This window comes from Arachis ipaensis, chromosome B01, assembly GCF_000816755.2.
Source record: "Arachis ipaensis cultivar K30076 chromosome B01, Araip1.1, whole genome shotgun sequence".
NCBI lineage: Eukaryota > Viridiplantae > Streptophyta > Magnoliopsida > Fabales > Fabaceae > Arachis > Arachis ipaensis.
The window spans coordinates 18837179-18854180 of NC_029785.2; the positions used below are offsets into that span (position 1 = coordinate 18837179).

Genomic DNA, 17002 nt, shown 5'->3' on the forward strand with positions numbered 1-17002 from the left:
ATCTCTCTTTGGATTCTCTTCTGTATTGCTTGGGAGAGTACTAGGAGGGGTTTCAGTGATCTTTTTACTCAGCTGGCCCACTTGTGCTTCTAAATTTCTAATGGATGACCTAGTTTCATTCATGAAACTTAGAGTGGCCTTAGATAGATCAGAGACTAAATTTGCTAAGCTAGAAGAATTCTGCTCAGAATTCTCTGTCTGTTGCTGAGTGGATGATGGAAAGGGTTTACTATTGTTAAACCTGTTTCTTCCACCATTATTAAAGCCTTGTTGAGGCTTCTGTTGATCCTTCCATGAGAAATTTGGGTGATTTCTCCATGAGGGATTATAGGTGTTTCCATAAGGTTCACCCATATAATTTACCTCTGCTATTGCAGTGTTCTCAGGATCATAAGCCTCTTCTTCAGAAGATGCCTCTTGAGTACTGTTGGATGCAGCTTGCATTCCATTCAGACTCTAAGAAATCATATTGACTTGCTGAGTCAATATTTTGTTCTGAGCCAATATGGCATTCAGAGTATCGATTTCAATACTTTCCTTCTTCTGAGGCGTCCCATTACTCACAGAATTCCTCTCAGAAGTGTACATAAACTGGTTGTTAGCAACCATGTCAATGATTTCTTGAGCTTCTGCAGGTGTTTTCTTTAGGTGAATGGATCCACCTGCAGAAGTATCCAATGACATCTTAGCTAATTCAGACAGACCATCATAGAATATATCCAGGATGGTCCATTCTGAAAGCATGTCAGAAGGACACTTTTTGGTCAGTTGCTTGTATCTCTCCCAAGCTTCATAGAGGGATTCACCTTCTTTCTGTCTGAAGGTTTGAACATCCACTCTAAGCTTACTGAGCTTTTGAGGAGGAAAGAACTTGGCTAAGAAAGCCTTGACCAACTTATCCCAAGAGTTCAGGCTATCTTTAGGTTGAGAGTCCAACCATATTCTAGCTCTGTCTCTTACAGCAAAAGGGAAAAGCATGAGCCTGTAGACTTCAGGATCTGCTCTATTATTCTTAACAGTATCACAGATATGCAAGAATTCAGTTAAGAACTGAAAGGGATCTTCAGATGGAAGTCCATGAAACTTGCAGCTCTGTTGCATCAGAGAAACTAATTGAGGTTTCAACTCAAAATTGTTTGCTCCAATGGCAGGAATTGAGAAGCTTCTTCCATGTAAATTGGAATTAGGTGCAGTGAAGTCACCAAGCATCCTCCTTGCATTATTATTATTTTCGGCTGCCATCTCCTCTTCCTGTTCGAAAATTCCTGTAAGGTTGTCTATGGATTGTTGTATTTTAACTTCTCTTAGTTTCCTTTTCAGAGTCCTTTCAGGTTCAGGATCTGCTTCAACAAGAATGTTCTTGTCCTTGCTCCTATTCATATGACAAAGAAGGGAATAACAAAGAAAATATAGAATCCTCTATGTCACAGTATAGAGATTCCTTTGTGTGAGTAGGAGAAGAAAAGAATGTAATGTAAGGAAAGAGAAGGGAGGAGAATCCAAACACAAGGGTGAGGAGAGCAGAGATATGAGATGAACAGAAGTGTTAGTAAGTAATTAAATGAATAGAAGAAGATGAGGGAGAGGGAATTTCGAAAATTAATTTTGAAAAAGAGTTAATGATTTTCGAAAATTAAGATAAAATTAAAATTAAAATTAAAAATTGAAACAATTAATTAATTAAAAAGAATTTTTGAAAAAGAGGGAGGTATTTTCGAAAATTAGAGAGATAAGAGTAGTTAGGTGATTTTGAAAAAGATAAGAAACAAACAAAAAGTCAATTAGTTAGTTGAAAAAGATTTGAAAATCAATTTTTAGAAGATAAGAAGATAAGAAGTTAGAAAAGATATTTGAAAAGATATGATTGAAATTAGTTTTGAAAAAGATTTGATTTTTAAAATTACAATTAATGACTTGATTCACAAGAAATCACAAGATATGGTTCTAGAACTCAAAGTTTGAATCTTTCTTAACAAGTAAGTAACAAACTTGAAATTTTTGAATCAAAACATTAATTGTTGATGATATTTTCGAAAATGTGATGTAAAATTAAGAAAAAGATTTTTAAAAAATATTTTTAAAATTTTCGAAAATAAATAAGAAAAATGAAAAAGATTTGATTTTTGAAAATGATTTTGAAAAAGATCAGATTTTTAAATTGAAAATTTGATTTGACTCATAAGAAACAACTAGATTTTAAAAATTTTTGAAAGAGTCAATCCAAATTTTCGAAATTTATGAGTGAAAAAAGGGAAAGATATTTTTTCTTTCTGATTTTTAATGAAGAAAGAGAAAAACATGAAAAAGACTCAATGCATGAAAATTTTGGATCAAAACAATGAATGCATGCAAGAATGCTATGAATGTCAAGATGAACACCAAGAACACTTTGAATATTATGATGAACATCAAGAACATATTTTTGAAAAATTTTTTATGCAAAGAAAACATGCAAGACACCAAACTTAGAAATTTTCAGTTTTTAGACACTATAAATGCAAGAATGCATATGAAAAACACCATACAACACAAAACAATATAATATGAAGATCAATCAAGAAGGTTTATCAAGAACAACTTGAAGATCACGATGAATGCAATGCATGAATGTAATTTTCGAAAAAATGCAGGATGAGTATGCAATTGACACCAAACTTAAAATTTGACACAAGACTCAAACAGACAACATAAAATATTTTTTTTATTTTTATGATTTTATTAAATTTTTTTGGATTTTTTTTTCAAAAATTAATTTGAAAAAAAAAAAAGGATTCCAAAATTTTTAATATGAATTCCAGGAATCTTGCACTGGTAGTCTAAAACTCCAGTCCAGGAATTAGACATGGCTCACTAGCCAGCCAAGCTTTCATCCGGTCCAAAACACTAGACATGGCCAATGGCCAGCCAAGCTTCAGCATGTAACTCAGATATACTGCTCATTAGTTATCAAATTAACTTGCCTCTATGCTGATGGTTTGGAAGCCTTAGTCCAAAAAAAATTTAGACATGGCTTTATAGCCAGCCAGGCTTCAACGTGCTTCATGAAACTCTAGAATTCATTCTTAAAAATTCTGAAGAAAAATATATTTTTGAAAACATTTTTTTTTCGAAATTAAAAAGAAATAAAAATAAAAACTTAAAATTAAAATAAAGTTACCTAATCTAAGCAACAAGATGAACCGTCAGTTGTCCAAACTCGAACAATCCCCAGCAACGGCGCCAAAAACTGGTGCACAATACCATGGTCCAAACATAACTTCACAACTTCGCACAACTAACCAGCAAGTGCACTGGGTCGTCCAAGTAATAAAACCTTACGTGAGTAAGGGTCGATCCCACGGAGATTGTTGGTATGAAGCAAGCTATGGTCACCTTGTAAATCTCAGTCAGGCGGATATCAAATGGTTATAGTATTTTCGAATAATAATAATAAATGAACAGAAAATAAAGATAGAAATACTTATGTAAATCATTGGTGAGAATTTCAGATAAGCGTATAGAGATGCTTTCGTTCCTCTGAATCTCTGCTTTCCCGCTGTCTTCATCCAATCAGTCCTACTCCTTTTCATGGCAAGCTTTATGTAAGGGCATCACCGTTGTCAATGGCTACATCCCATCCTCTCTTGTGAAAAAAGTCCAAATGCTCTGTCACGGCACGGCTAATCATCTGGAGGTTCTCGATCATACTGGAATAGGATTTACTATCCTTTTGCATCTGTCACTACCCCCAGCACTCGCGAGTTTGAAGTTCGTCACAGCCATCCCTTCCCAGATCCTACTCGGAATACCACAGACAAGGTTTAGACTTTCCGGATCTCAGGAATGGCCATCCATGGGTTCTAACTTATACCACGAAGATTCTGATTAAGAGATCCAAGAGATACTCATTCAATCTAAGGTGGAACGGAAGTGGTTGTCAGGCACGCGTTCGTAGGGAATGATGATGATTGTCACGTTCATCACATTCATGTTGAAGTGCGAATGAATATCTTAGAAGCGGAATAATTTGAATTGAATAGAAAAACAGTAGTACTTTGCATTAATTCATGAGGAACAGCGGAGCTCCACACCTTAATGTATGGAGTGTAGAAACTCTACTGTTGAAAAATACATAAGTGAAAGGTTCAGGCATGGCCGAATGGCCAGCCCCCAAACGTGATCAATATGATCCAAAGTTGAACTAAAAATCATAAGATGTAAATACAATAGTAAAAAGTTCTATTTATACTAAACTAGCTACTAGGGTTTACAGAAGTAAGTAATTGATGCATAAATCCACTTCCGGGGCCCACTTGGTGTGTGCTTGGGCTGAGCATGAAGTTACACGTGCAGAGGCTTCTTTTGGAGTTGAACTCCAAGTTGTAACGTGTTTCTGGCGTTCAACTCTGGTTCGTGACGTGTTTTTGGCGTTTAACTCCAGACTGCAGCGTAGAACTGGCGTTCAACACCCTTTTGCGTCATCTAAACTCGGGTAAAGTATGGACTATTATATATTGCTGGAAAGCCCTGGATGTCTACTTTCCAACGCAATTGGAAGCGCGCCATTTTGAGTTCTGTAGCTCCAGAAAATCCATTTTGAGTGCAGAGAGGTCAGAATCCAACAGCATCAGCAGTCATTCTTCAACCTCTGAATCTGATTTTTGCTCAAGTCCCTCAATTTCAGCCAGAAAATACCTGAAATCATAGAAAAATACAAAAACTCATAGTAAAGTCTAGAAATGTGAATTTAACATAAAACTAATAAAAACATCCCTAAAAGTAACTAGATCCTACTAAAAACATACTAAAAACAATGCCAAAAAGCGTATAAATTATCCGCTCATCAGCCTTCCAGGTGAAATTCTATAAGAAGTACTTCCAAATTCTACCAGGACGGCCAAGGAATTCGAGTTATTGCAGCTGAAGCAAGGTGCTATGTCCGTATTGGAATATACAAATAAATTTGAGGAGCTATTCAGGTTTTTTCGCATGTGTCAGGGAGCTCCGGGAGACTTCGAGGAATGGAAGTGCATTAAGTATGAAGAAGGGCTCCGGAGCGATATCTTAAGTTTAGTGGGACCAATGGAGATCAGAACCTTCTCAGAGTTGGTGAATAAGAGCAGGGTTGCTAAAGAGTGTGTGAAAAAGGCGGCAGCAAAGAGAGGAAGTCATAGGGGACCTTTTCAACAGAATCGAGGAAGGGACTTTTCTCCAAGGGGTCAAGATTTTAAGAGAGCAGGTTATAGTCCACAACCCCAACAAGCCCAAGACAACTCCCGAAGGAACAACAACAACAATCATCAGGGGAGGAGGTATGGAAAGCAACCTCAGAATGAGATGACTTGTAGGCGGTGTGGAAGCTATCATCCGGGAACTCCGTGTCGAGCTGGATTGGAACTTTGCTATAGTTGTGGAGGAGCTGGACACATGTCTTAGAACTGTCCCGAGAAGTCCACTTGAAATGTTACCAAGTCCCAACAGCCGGGTCGTGTGTTCACCATGACGATGGAGGATACCGCTAGACCCGACAGTTCGGGAAAAGGTAAGTGAAAGATTGGTAACATGTTAAAAGTACGATTAAGTTGGTATTTAATTTTGACTATCATAGATAGAAATCTAGCCGGCCTAAACTTCGCGGGTTGCGACTAGTGGCTATTTACTTATGTTATATATCTATATACTGTCATTCTCTTATTCTCCTTTATGCCTTCATCTGTACATCGCTTTCAACGTTACGCCTTATCTTTAAGTTGTCGATGCATGAGTGATACGACTCCACGATTTTATTTTTACTCTTTTCAGGCTTCTCGATTAGTACTCTTTTCAATTATACTTATATCTATGTATTAAAAATCCACCTGAGAGTCGTACTACCATAATATCATTGACTTATGACTCGAGTATAAGGATTTGAATATTAGGGTGTTACATTTAAATTATGGAAATTGTTGATAAATAGATTGGTTTCATTTGGGATGTAACAATTTACATGCTAGGATTCGGATTGTTTCTGTTATACTACTAATCTTCACACAGTAAGATATATCAAATGCATTTCTTTACTTCTTTGCCATCTCCATACTTTTTGTTAACTTATTAAATTATAATAAGGCCTAGTCCAAAAACTAACACATTGATTATTCAATGCTTTATATTGCAGATGAGTAATGAAAATCCTTTTGTTATACCTGAGATGGATCCAGCAGCAGCATTAGCAACAATACTATCATTGAGACTTGAAGGTTACATATTGAAAATTATGCATCTGAAGGTTCTAAATTGTAATTTTAGTCCACATTGGAAGTACTACTCTTTGAGGACTTCATACACTTCTCTCTCCTATAAATGTTTTTTATTTAACCTTAAGAATTTTCTCAGTATTCACCTTTTTTGGTTAGAAATTCAAGTGAATTTTTTTATTTGAACCGGCACTGAAATTAGTTAAATAAAGTGTGTGTTTTTTCTCTGTATTCCAATGGGTGAGTTTTTAATTGTCCTATCTGGTCACAAGCAAATTAATTTAAATTCACCTTCTCCAAAAAGGATAATTTTCAAATAAAAATAATTCAAATTAATTCTCTATATCATGTTATTTGCAATGCGTGTGTTTTATTCCAAATACGAGGATTTGGCTAGCTTACATCACAGTGAATTTCATCTAAATTCAAATATAATTGCACTAAAGATAGAAACATGAATTTTTAAAGACTCTATAGAAAATATAGTGCATAATAATTTTTAAAGTAAAAGAGATGAAACTAACAAATCTTAATATAAACCAAACATGTCTACATGACAATTACGATTTTTTAATTTTTGTTTGAATCCTTTTGATTATACTTATTGTAATTCCTGCTAGCAGAGTCAATGACATTATGCAGCATCAAGTTGTGGGGCCTTAGAATCAAATCCAACGCAAGTCGCATCCTTGTACCATCATTAACCTAAAAAATATAAATATTTTAGGTTACCAACAAAACCATACACATTAGCAAATGAAGTACTATTTTTTTTAGCCAAAAAAATTACATTTATTGTATAACTATACGCCTTCTTATAGTTTGTCATCCAGGTTGCCACCCATACCCGACAATCATTACTGTGTTAAATAAGACGCGGTTAGCTTATGCAGATAAACATTTCAAAGAGGAAAATACAAATACACATATTCCAACCTTCCATCCTTTAAGGTAAACTTTCCTAGAAATAACGGGTCACTGTCTGCCTTGGACAACAGATAGGCCAACGTAGCAAATGTAGGATTACCATGTGTTCATAACACGCAGCGGAAGAAAAATAATGTAATCCTTAAAGATCTATTTTGTGCTTAAACTTTATTCCAATAATATAAATATAATATATAGATCAGATCTAAATACCTTTAGACGCTTTAGTAAAAATCACTTTCTCCTTCGATAGTACAAAGGTGCTATGTGTCTTCAAGTCTTTTCGAGACACAAATTCATAGCACTTGGCATATTTGCCATAAAATTCACAAACTTGAGATTCTGTATCAAACACCAATCCCCATATGTCTTCGATGGTCAACTCAGTTATCAACTTTTCAAAACCATCAACATTAATTAGATCTGCCTCTGCTTTATCTACCGTTACATCCACCATATCATCATTTTCATCGGAACTGCACTCATACTCAACACTTAGATCCTCATATTGATCACCATTCTTATACGAGTCTTTGCCATCATTCTCCATGACTGAACTTAAAATTTTAACATGTTAGCTACTAAATAAATGCTAGGAGAATGGAATAAGCAAAATAAACTCAATTTTTTATGATTAAAATTATTGGTCAATCAAATTCTATGAAACCTAAGAGCTATCAATGCATAAGAATGTTATTTACATGACAACCAAGAGTTAGAAAAAAAATTCTCTGACTTATTAGCTTTCTATGGTCTTTCTTTTGAAAACAAGAATACAATGGATTCAAATAAATATGATATAACTTATTAGCTAGGAGCATCATCTTTATCTATATAGCTAGAAACATCATCTTTATCTATAAAATTGATATATATGCATAATAAAGAAATAATTAATATTCTACTGTCATGGTTTCCAAAATATCATAATATCCATGAAAGTGCAATTTTAATGTACGTAATACTAACCTGCTGATAAGAAAGTTTCCAAAATATCATAATATCCATGAAAGTGTAATTTTAATGTATGTAATACTAACCTGCTGATAAACAAGCAGGTGTGTATCACTACTCCACTCAAGAAATAGTTAAGAATAATAAAGTGTAAATCTTGCACCTGAGATGAACATTAAAAAAGAAAAACAAATTAGCATACAATGAAAAATATTGGACTGTGCCAAAGTCCCAATTCAAATGAGCTTTATTTGATAATATAGGTAAAAAATATAGCTACCAGAAATTTTTTACATCATCTATTGAGAAAGCAATTCAAATAGGAGGAAGAAATTGCATTGCTGATATGTATCCTTCAATTAGAGTACTGCTTGAAATGATGAGTAGAGACAAGGCTAAGCTTGAAGAACTGTATATAAAGACTGATAAAGTATTACAAGACATCATAGATGATCATAGAAATAGAAAAGATGGCAAATGTGAAGGTAACAAGGATCTAGTTGATGTTCTTCTCAAGTTTCAACAAAAAGATTCTGAATATCTTTTAACTGATGACAACATCAAAGCAATCATCCAGGTTAGTCTAATAAAGGCAATTATTATCAGTTTAATTATTTTTATGAACCTAAACAGGCCACGTGTTCATCAAGTGAAATATATAAGCATATTAATTTAACAAAACCCTTATTATAATCAATCCATGTTTTAATCCCTTTTCTCTGTCGGCTTAAATGTCTAAAATTACACATAAAAATATTTTTATGTAAAAATAAATAATAAAAATATTTTTATGTGACAAGTATGTAAATAGAATGTGTCTTTATTTGTTGTACCAACTACCACGTTTTAATCAATGAAGTTGAAGAATAAATTCTTGTAAGAATTTTGTATCTTATTTTCATTGATTCATTTTGGGACCCTTGCAATATATGACTTCAATTTATGTGATAAAGTCTACCTTTCTCTTCTCTTATTCCCATTGAAATCAATAAACAATCCCATATCTGGCAATTATTTAGATTAATATGTATGAATTTTTTTCCAAGGAGAAAGACTAAAACTTAAAACAATAGTTCTAGTTTGGCCATTGCTTGTGATTTTACAACTAACAACATGTAGAGGAGATTAGTAAAAAATAAAAATGAATAGATTAATTGTAAACTATTTCAAACTCATTTCTATATATAATCATAACAGAGCTTTCTTTGTATATGAAGACAACAACAGATGAATGTCAAAATTCTATTTGAGTTTGGATTTGGTCACAAGATACCTCAATAATTGCCAGCCTTCACAAAAAGGTTTGAGTAAAGTGCAAACACTTACGCCCGTTACCAAAGCACAAAACAAAACATATAAAACATAACAAATATAATAGTAATTTAACCAAGTCTATCACCTTTCTAATTATATAAGATAGAACCACATGATAACCTATATACACAACTTCAAGAAGAGGAAGTTTCATAACATGGCTGGTACTTAAGATTACAAAGATTATATTCAACTTTTCATGATATGGAAAATCTCCACAATCATAGTTAGAGTCATATATGACAGAAAACACAACAAGTCTCATAACAAACCACCAAGTCCACTGTCCCTTCCCATAATTGGACACCTTCATCTTCTTGCTCCAATTCCTCACTAAACTCTTCACAAACTCTCAATCGGCTATGGACCTATAATGCACATTAAACTCGGTTCTGTCCCTTGTGTAGTAGCTTCCACACCAGAATCCACAAAAGAATTCCTCAAGACTCATGAATCTTCCTTCTCAAACCGGCCTCGAAATCTTGCTGTTGATTATCTTACATATGGTTCTCAAGACTTCTCCTTTGTCCCATATGGACCTTACTGAAAGTTCAGGAAGAAGATTTGTATGTCTAAACTTCTCGGAGGCGACACGCTAAACTAGCTTTTACCATTAAGGAGGCAAGAGACAGAGAGATTCTTGAGGTTATTGCTTAAGAGAGGGATGGTTGGTGAGGCTGTTGATGTTGGAGGAGAACTCTTGAAGCTTTCGAATAACGTTATCTCGAGGATGATCATGAGCAAGACCCATATGAAAAATGATGGTGAGGCTGAGGAGGTACAAAAGCTGGTGGAGGACACAGCAGAACTTACCGGGAAGTTTAATGCTTCGGATTTCATTTGGTTCCTCAAGAACTGAGACTTGCAAGGTATCAGAAAAAAGGTTGAGGAGATTCGGAACAGGTTTGATTCCATGATGGAGAGAGTGATCAACAAGGAACATCAAGAGGAAAGGATGAAGAGGAAGAAGGAAGGAGAAGATGGTGAAATCAGAGACCTACTTGATATATTATTGGACATACATGAAGATGATAACTCTGAGATACGTTTGACTAAAGAGAGCATCAAGGCCTTCATCTTGGTAAGTTTCAGATTCGTGTATATATATATATATATATATATATCTAGAAGCATTAATTTTACAATAGATCAAAATTGTGGCCTTGCTGTTATAGACTATCTGCTATGGATATGAAGCAACAACTAAGTCACCAAGACACTCAATACATGGCCAGTTGGTTTCTCACATTCGGATTTGTTTCTTCAATTGTCAGAGGAGCTACAATACCCAGAGGAAAATAACATCCGCAACCTGAAAGAGAGAGCTGATTTTTCTGTATAGTTTTGTCTAATTCATTTATCTTTTCTGTTTTAATTAATCCTTTTCGCAGATACATGGGACACTCTTTTGAGCAAGAATTTTTCTCAAAGGTTTTTAGAATAGAAAAATCTCAATATCATAGACACATAGAGAAAAATACTGTTTGAAATGAGCCTAACAATCGATGACTGACTAATAAAACTTTGAAAATCAACTGTGAATGAAAAACTCAAATCAAGTAAGGACAACATTGATTAAGTCATCCGTAACTACTAAAAAATAACACCACCATATATGTATATGCAGAACAGTAAAGCCAAGTAATGAAATGTGTTTCTCATACCCGAACCTCCCTCACACAGATATGAGGCTATCTAGTAATTTACTTATTGTTACCCCAAAGCAAGAACATAATTCAAAACCCTACAAAGTAAAGGCAGTAGTCAAATGAGCTTGAAAGGGAGAGGCCAAGGAGTGGACCTGGGGACTTCGACTTTGTCATTGATGCATTCTATCATCTTCTCCTTGTTCGGTGCACTTGTCCTAACTGAGATTTTATAATTCGGTAACAAAAATAATAAAGGGGCACTAGGAGGGGTTTTATAATTTTCTAAAATAGCGTTTGTTTTGAGATAATGAGACAGAAATTGAGAGACTGAAACTCAATATTATATTTGTTGATTCAGAGATTGGTACTAAAATTTCAGTTTCTTTGTCTAAAATTTCAGTATTTCAGTACTTCCAAAATGTAGAGACACAAGGGACTAAAATTTTTAGAAATTGAGACTGAAATTTTAATATTTTATACCTAAAATACCCTCATTTCAATTAATTAATTCTAATTTTATCTTTTGTGCAAATTAAATTAGAGTTTCATTCTTATTTCAATTTCTGTCTCCCATTTTACACCAAACAAAATATTGAGATTTATTTCAATCTCTATCTCTTAGTCTCATTCTCTCAGTCTCAGTCTTTCCGTTTCTGTCTCTCCACCAAACGCTACCTAATGGTGTTCTTGAATACTAGGAGGGTGGTGAGTAAGGTGTTCTTCATGACGAGGTTAAAGATGCTACTATCACTATTGGATACGAAGCAGGAACAGTGTCAGCGGAGATTGAATGTAATTGAGAGCAACGTGAGAAGATGAACATTGATGAAAGAACAATTTTATTTTTTGTTTTTTTGATATGTTTTTATTTTGTTGTTTAAATTATTTGAAATTATACAATTAGGATTGATTGAATTCTAAAATTTGATTGATTTAAAAAGATAATTTTGTCTAATCTAATAAAATAAAGATATTTAAGATTTTTTATAAAATTAAATAAAAAAATATTTTTTTATTTTTATTTAATTAAAAGAGTATTTAAATAAAAGTGGTAATATAATATATTTTTAAAAAAAAATTAAATACTAATATAAAAAATAAATTTCACATAACTTTTTATTATTTGTCCATATTTTAAACGTATTGATACGTATGAATTTATCAATATATCGTAACAAACACCTTTAAAAATGGAGTTACTTATAAGCGATTGACAAGAACTTTCAAAACAAAAACATCTTATAAGCAACCATGAACGATTTACACAAAATTTAGTTAAAATAAAAATATATTTATACATAAATACATAATAATTAATTTGGTTGCAGATAATTTTTAGGTGAACGTAGTATTTTTGTTTTAGAAGGCATCTATGAACTCGGAATCACTTTCCATGGCCTCCAATATCTCATAAGGGAGGCAAACTTGAACGTCAACACTCCCTTCTTCCTTCCCTCCAAATAAAACAACCATTCCTTCTCCAATATTCGAACCAGCCCTAACCGCCACAGGCTTTCCCCAACCAAAGTCATTACCATAAACATTGAACCTTGGCGAGCTTCCAGTGGCCAAAGCCTTCGCACCAACGGCACCACCGAGTTGAAGCAAGACCGGCTTCTTCGCCATAGAAACATAGTGGCTCCTCACCTTCTCATCGCAGTGCGAAGCCACCATCTTGTTCATTTCCATAGCACCCTTTCCGATCCCACTTTGAAGCAGCTCCCCTGCTTTCATTCTCACAACTCCAATCTGCAAAGCGTTCCCGAAATAATTCTCTGGCAACGGCGGAACAATTCGCCCTCTAACGCCAATAGGCAAGAAGATGAAAACCTCTTCTTGCGCGTCCACAAAACTGCAACGAATCACGGATATCCAAAAGTGAGTCAAAAGCGCTTGCAGCGAAGATATATTCTCTGTTTTGGCCTCTGCATTAGCCTTTGCTTTGAGTTGTGCTATTTTCTCTTTCGTGTAATGAAACACCCTCACTGGTGTTTCTGGTGTTGAGTTTTGCCAGTTTTGATTCTCCTCCTTCATGAATGGAGAGGGTGCTGGTATTGGAAATGGAGGTTCAACGGAATCAAGAAAAAACCGCTCCAGCGAAGGATCTTTAGTTAGTTTATGGCAGCCACGTGAAATTTCCGACCATGAATTGATGAACTGCCATAATGACTCTCCGTCGGCGACCACGTGGTTGATCGTGAAGCCGATGAAGACGCCGTCAACTAGCTCCGTGACCTGCACCGCAAGCAACGGCTGAGACGTGCCTTGGCAGTTTCTAACTCCGTTAAGTGGGAAGAAGGAGTTGACAATGGAAGGAACGTACGTTGGCTGAAGAATATCATCAACACTTGTGTTCTCTGCTATGGCATGGACAAAGAGGGATCCTTTATTGTTGCAGAGGATATGACAATAGGTGGTGTTGTTTTCGCCTTCAGTAGCCATGAGACGGCCGGCGAGGAGTGGAAAGAAAGCGAGGGTGGTGGAAAGGGAGTGTCTGAGATGCTGAATTTGTGATGATGATGGTTTGTGATGAAAAAGAAGGCCTTTTTGGTTTATCTTGATTGGGAGGGACACAAGATCCCATGGTGTTAAGTGGATTTTCTGAGCTGAGTCGGCTTGACTCGGTGCTTGGATTGTGCTGGCTGAGATGAGTCGGATCACAGGCATGGCTGAAGCCTGAATCATTTCTGAGCTCTACTGTTAAGTGTTAAGTGAGAAGGTGAGAACTACAAGTCATTGTTGATTATGTATTTTCGGAACTTTAAATTCGGTCATGTTCCCACCATGGTCAACCACGTCCACGTGCTCTATTCATTGACAATCTACTTATCCAACTCTTGCCTGTGTCAATGGTTTCAACTGTATTCTTTCACCTACTCTCGTTTATTTTTACTTCTTGGTGCACTAGTCATCACGTTGCTGCCTACTCACCCAGACAATAACACTAATAAAAGAATGACCATGAGAAAAAAGTAAAAAAGAAGAAAGAGAAAAAACACCAAAAAAAAAGGAAGAGGAACGCGAGGAGGAGGAGGAAGAATAAGGATACCAATATTTACATTAGTGGATTTACATTAGTGGAGATAGTTAGAGCGTATATCTATACTCTCATTAATTGGACTTTGGCTAACTTAATTAGATTTGATTACAAAAAAAATTTATATTTATAGCAAGATTGTTTATTAAAAAAATTAAAAATTAATATTTAATTTTAAAATATAAAATTAAATAATTTTTAAATAATTAAAATTTATTACAAAAAATAAGGTAAAAAAATTAGACACTAAATTATAAATATTATAAAATTTACCAAATTATTTATCAAATTAGTTTCACCTCAACTTCTCTATCTCTCCACTTATTTGCACCATTATTATTCGAATCAATTCAATACATCAGCTGATATTATATATCAATTATTCTCTACATACAAATCATTTTTTTATACAAGTCTATACAAGTCATTTATATTCACGCGTGCACATTTTTCTTCGTGTCATTACTACACGTTCTTCTTCTTCTTCTTCAGATTGTCAAATAAACCAGAAGAAAATTGATTATTGTTTTGAATCCAATCAAGTGGTTGAGGTGTGGTTTGATTCGAGTTAATTTTTTTGTTAGTAGTTTATGATTCTGTAGGTGAATAATGTTTCATCGTTGATGGTTTGAATTGAATGTAATGTAAAAGTTCTGTATTAAGGAAAATATTTTTCTGTATTTACAGCATAATTGGGTGTAACACGAAGATATTTGGGTATATTGTTTAAGAATTTTTGGTGTATGTGTGCTGATAAGTTCTACATAATTCAAAACTCTTCTTCTTTCTCCTCCTCATCTTTTGCTGCTTCTTCTTCTTCTTCTTTTTCATCATCATCATCATCATCTTCTTTTTTTTCTTATTCATCTTTTTTTCTTGTTTTATCTTCTCAAGTTTCTTCTTGTTTTACTCTCTTAACAAAAATAAAAACAAAAAAAAATCAAACAAAGAAAAAGAAGAAACACATAATACTACAAAATTACTTGGAAGAGGATGAATTTATATTCATTCAACTAAAAGAAAGAAAGAAATAAGAAAAAAAAGAAGAAGAAAAAAATGCAGCATTAGAGAAAATTATTTTCTGTATTTGCAGCAAATTTGGGTGTAACACGAAGATATTCGAGTGTATTATTTAAGAATTTTCGGTGTATGTATGCTGATAAGTTCTGCATAATTCAAAACTCTTCCTCTTTCTCCTCCTCATCTTCTATTGCTTCTTCTTCTTCTTTTCATCATCATCACCATCTTCTTCTTCTTTTCTTATTCATCTTTTTCTTTTTATTTTACCTTTTCAAGTTTCTTCTTGTTTTATTGTTTTAACAAGAATAAAAATAAAAAAATTAAACAAAGAATAAAAAGAAACACATAATGCTGCAAAATTACTTGAAAAATGATGAACTTATATTCATTCAACTAAAAGAAAGAAAAAAATAAGGAAAAAAGAAGAAGAAGAAAAAAATACAGCATTAGAAGAAACATTTTTCTGCATTTGCAGCAAATTTGGGAGTAACACGAAGATATTCGAGTGTATTGCTTAAGAATTTTCGGTGTATGTGTGCAGATAAGTTCTGCATAATTCAAAACTCTTCATCTTCTTCTTCCTCATCTTCTACTGCTTCTTCTTCTTCATCTTCTTATTTCATATTCTTATAATTCCTCTTGGGAGGGAAAAATCAAACAAAGAAGAAAAAAATATATAATGTTGTAAAATTAATAGAAAGAGGAGGAGAAAAAAAATGTAGCAACAACAACAGTAATAAAAAAAAGAGTAAACACCTAACTCGGTCCTTGTCTATTTTCACGAAGGACAAAGCGATCCCTGTCTAGAAAAAATGGACACTTCAACACTCAATCTTTTTATTTTGGGACAATACGATCCTTCTGTTAAAAAATCCGTTAAATAATAACAAAAATTAGTTTTGTAGCCTTGTAGGGATTTTATTTGTATTTTATGGGAGTTTTAAACCTCCACAAACTATTAATAATTTTGTTTTTGAAAAATTCCTTCACCAATGGTGGTTAAGTGAAGAAAAATCATTGATGAAAATGATGTCGCAAAGAAAAGATAATTGTAGTATAAATACCTTTTAAAGGAAAAAAATAACATCCAATAAAAAATGAAAGAAGAGAACTTTAATGTTGATAATATTGGTATTAGTGATGACGACGGTAGAGGAGATAATGATGATGATAAAGTAATAAAAATAATAGAGGTAGGAGTGATATAATAAGGATGAAGAAGGTAGTAGTAGTAGTGGTAGTAATTAGTTATATTGTTGAAAAGAATTTTGTGGAGGTTTAAAACCCCCCACAAAATAAAAATAAAACCCCCAGAAAACAAATTTTTGTTATTATTTAACGGATTTTTTAACAGAAGGATTGTATTGTCCCAAAATAAAAAGGTTGAGGGTCGAAGTGTCCCTTTTTTTGGACAAGGATCGCTTTATCCTTCGTGAAAATGGACAAGGACTGGATTGGGTGTTTACTCTAAAAAAAAGATGATGAAGATGAAACACACAAAGAAAAAGGAGGAGAAACGCAAAGAAGAAGGAAAAGAAGGAGGAGGAGGAGGAGGAGGAGGAGGAAGAGGAACGCGGGATACAAAGAGAAACAACGTGATACGCATGCGTTATGTAAATGACTTGTATGATTTATATGTCAAAAAGACTTGTATATGTAGCAGTACTCATTATATATTATCTATATCTATATTATGTATGCTAATCTAATGTTAATGGCAGTATGATATCTTAATGTAATGTAATGTTAATTTCTCATACTTTGTAAAAAGTGTTAAAAGAGAAAGAATCTAACCTTCTTGTGTAAATGTTATGATATTGTTGATTCAAATTATATAACTGGACGAATTGAATATTAAATATACCTTAAATATAAAAAGAAAT

General features: G+C 33.8%; 2 protein-coding genes and 2 pseudogenes across 5 annotated transcripts; 2 read left to right on the forward strand and 2 right to left on the reverse strand.

Annotated features, from left to right (window-relative positions):
- LOC107626952 overlaps nt 1–5985 on the forward strand; it is a 16895-nt pseudogene extending 10910 nt beyond the window's left edge.
- Nucleotides 6595–11317, reverse strand: LOC110270101. 4 transcript variants are annotated; one of them, XR_002359182.1, is made up of 5 exons: nt 8394–9178; nt 8186–8262; nt 7359–7697; nt 7009–7078; nt 6597–6923 (listed from the first exon to the last, which is right to left on the reverse strand). XR_002359182.1 is itself a non-coding variant. In XM_021118711.1 (4 exons), exons 3-4 carry the CDS (start codon nt 7693–7695, stop codon nt 6919–6921), a joined length of 342 nt encoding a protein of 113 aa, XP_020974370.1. In that variant the 5' UTR covers nt 7696–7697; nt 8186–8262; nt 8380–9176; the 3' UTR covers nt 6595–6918. The 4 variants fall into 4 exon arrangements, 1 of the variants encoding a protein (XP_020974370.1); XR_002359180.1 differs by lacking the exon at nt 8394–9178 and adding an exon at nt 11215–11317 and having other exon boundaries at nt 6598–6923; XR_002359179.1 differs by having other exon boundaries at nt 6599–6923; nt 8380–9177.
- LOC107647730 lies at nt 9363–10825 on the forward strand (annotated as a pseudogene).
- LOC107626958 (uncharacterized acetyltransferase At3g50280) lies at nt 12311–13811 on the reverse strand. Its single transcript, XM_016329843.2, has one exon. The coding sequence runs from the start codon at nt 13745–13747 to the stop codon at nt 12422–12424; it is 1326 nt and encodes a 441-aa protein (XP_016185329.1). The 5' UTR covers nt 13748–13811; the 3' UTR covers nt 12311–12421.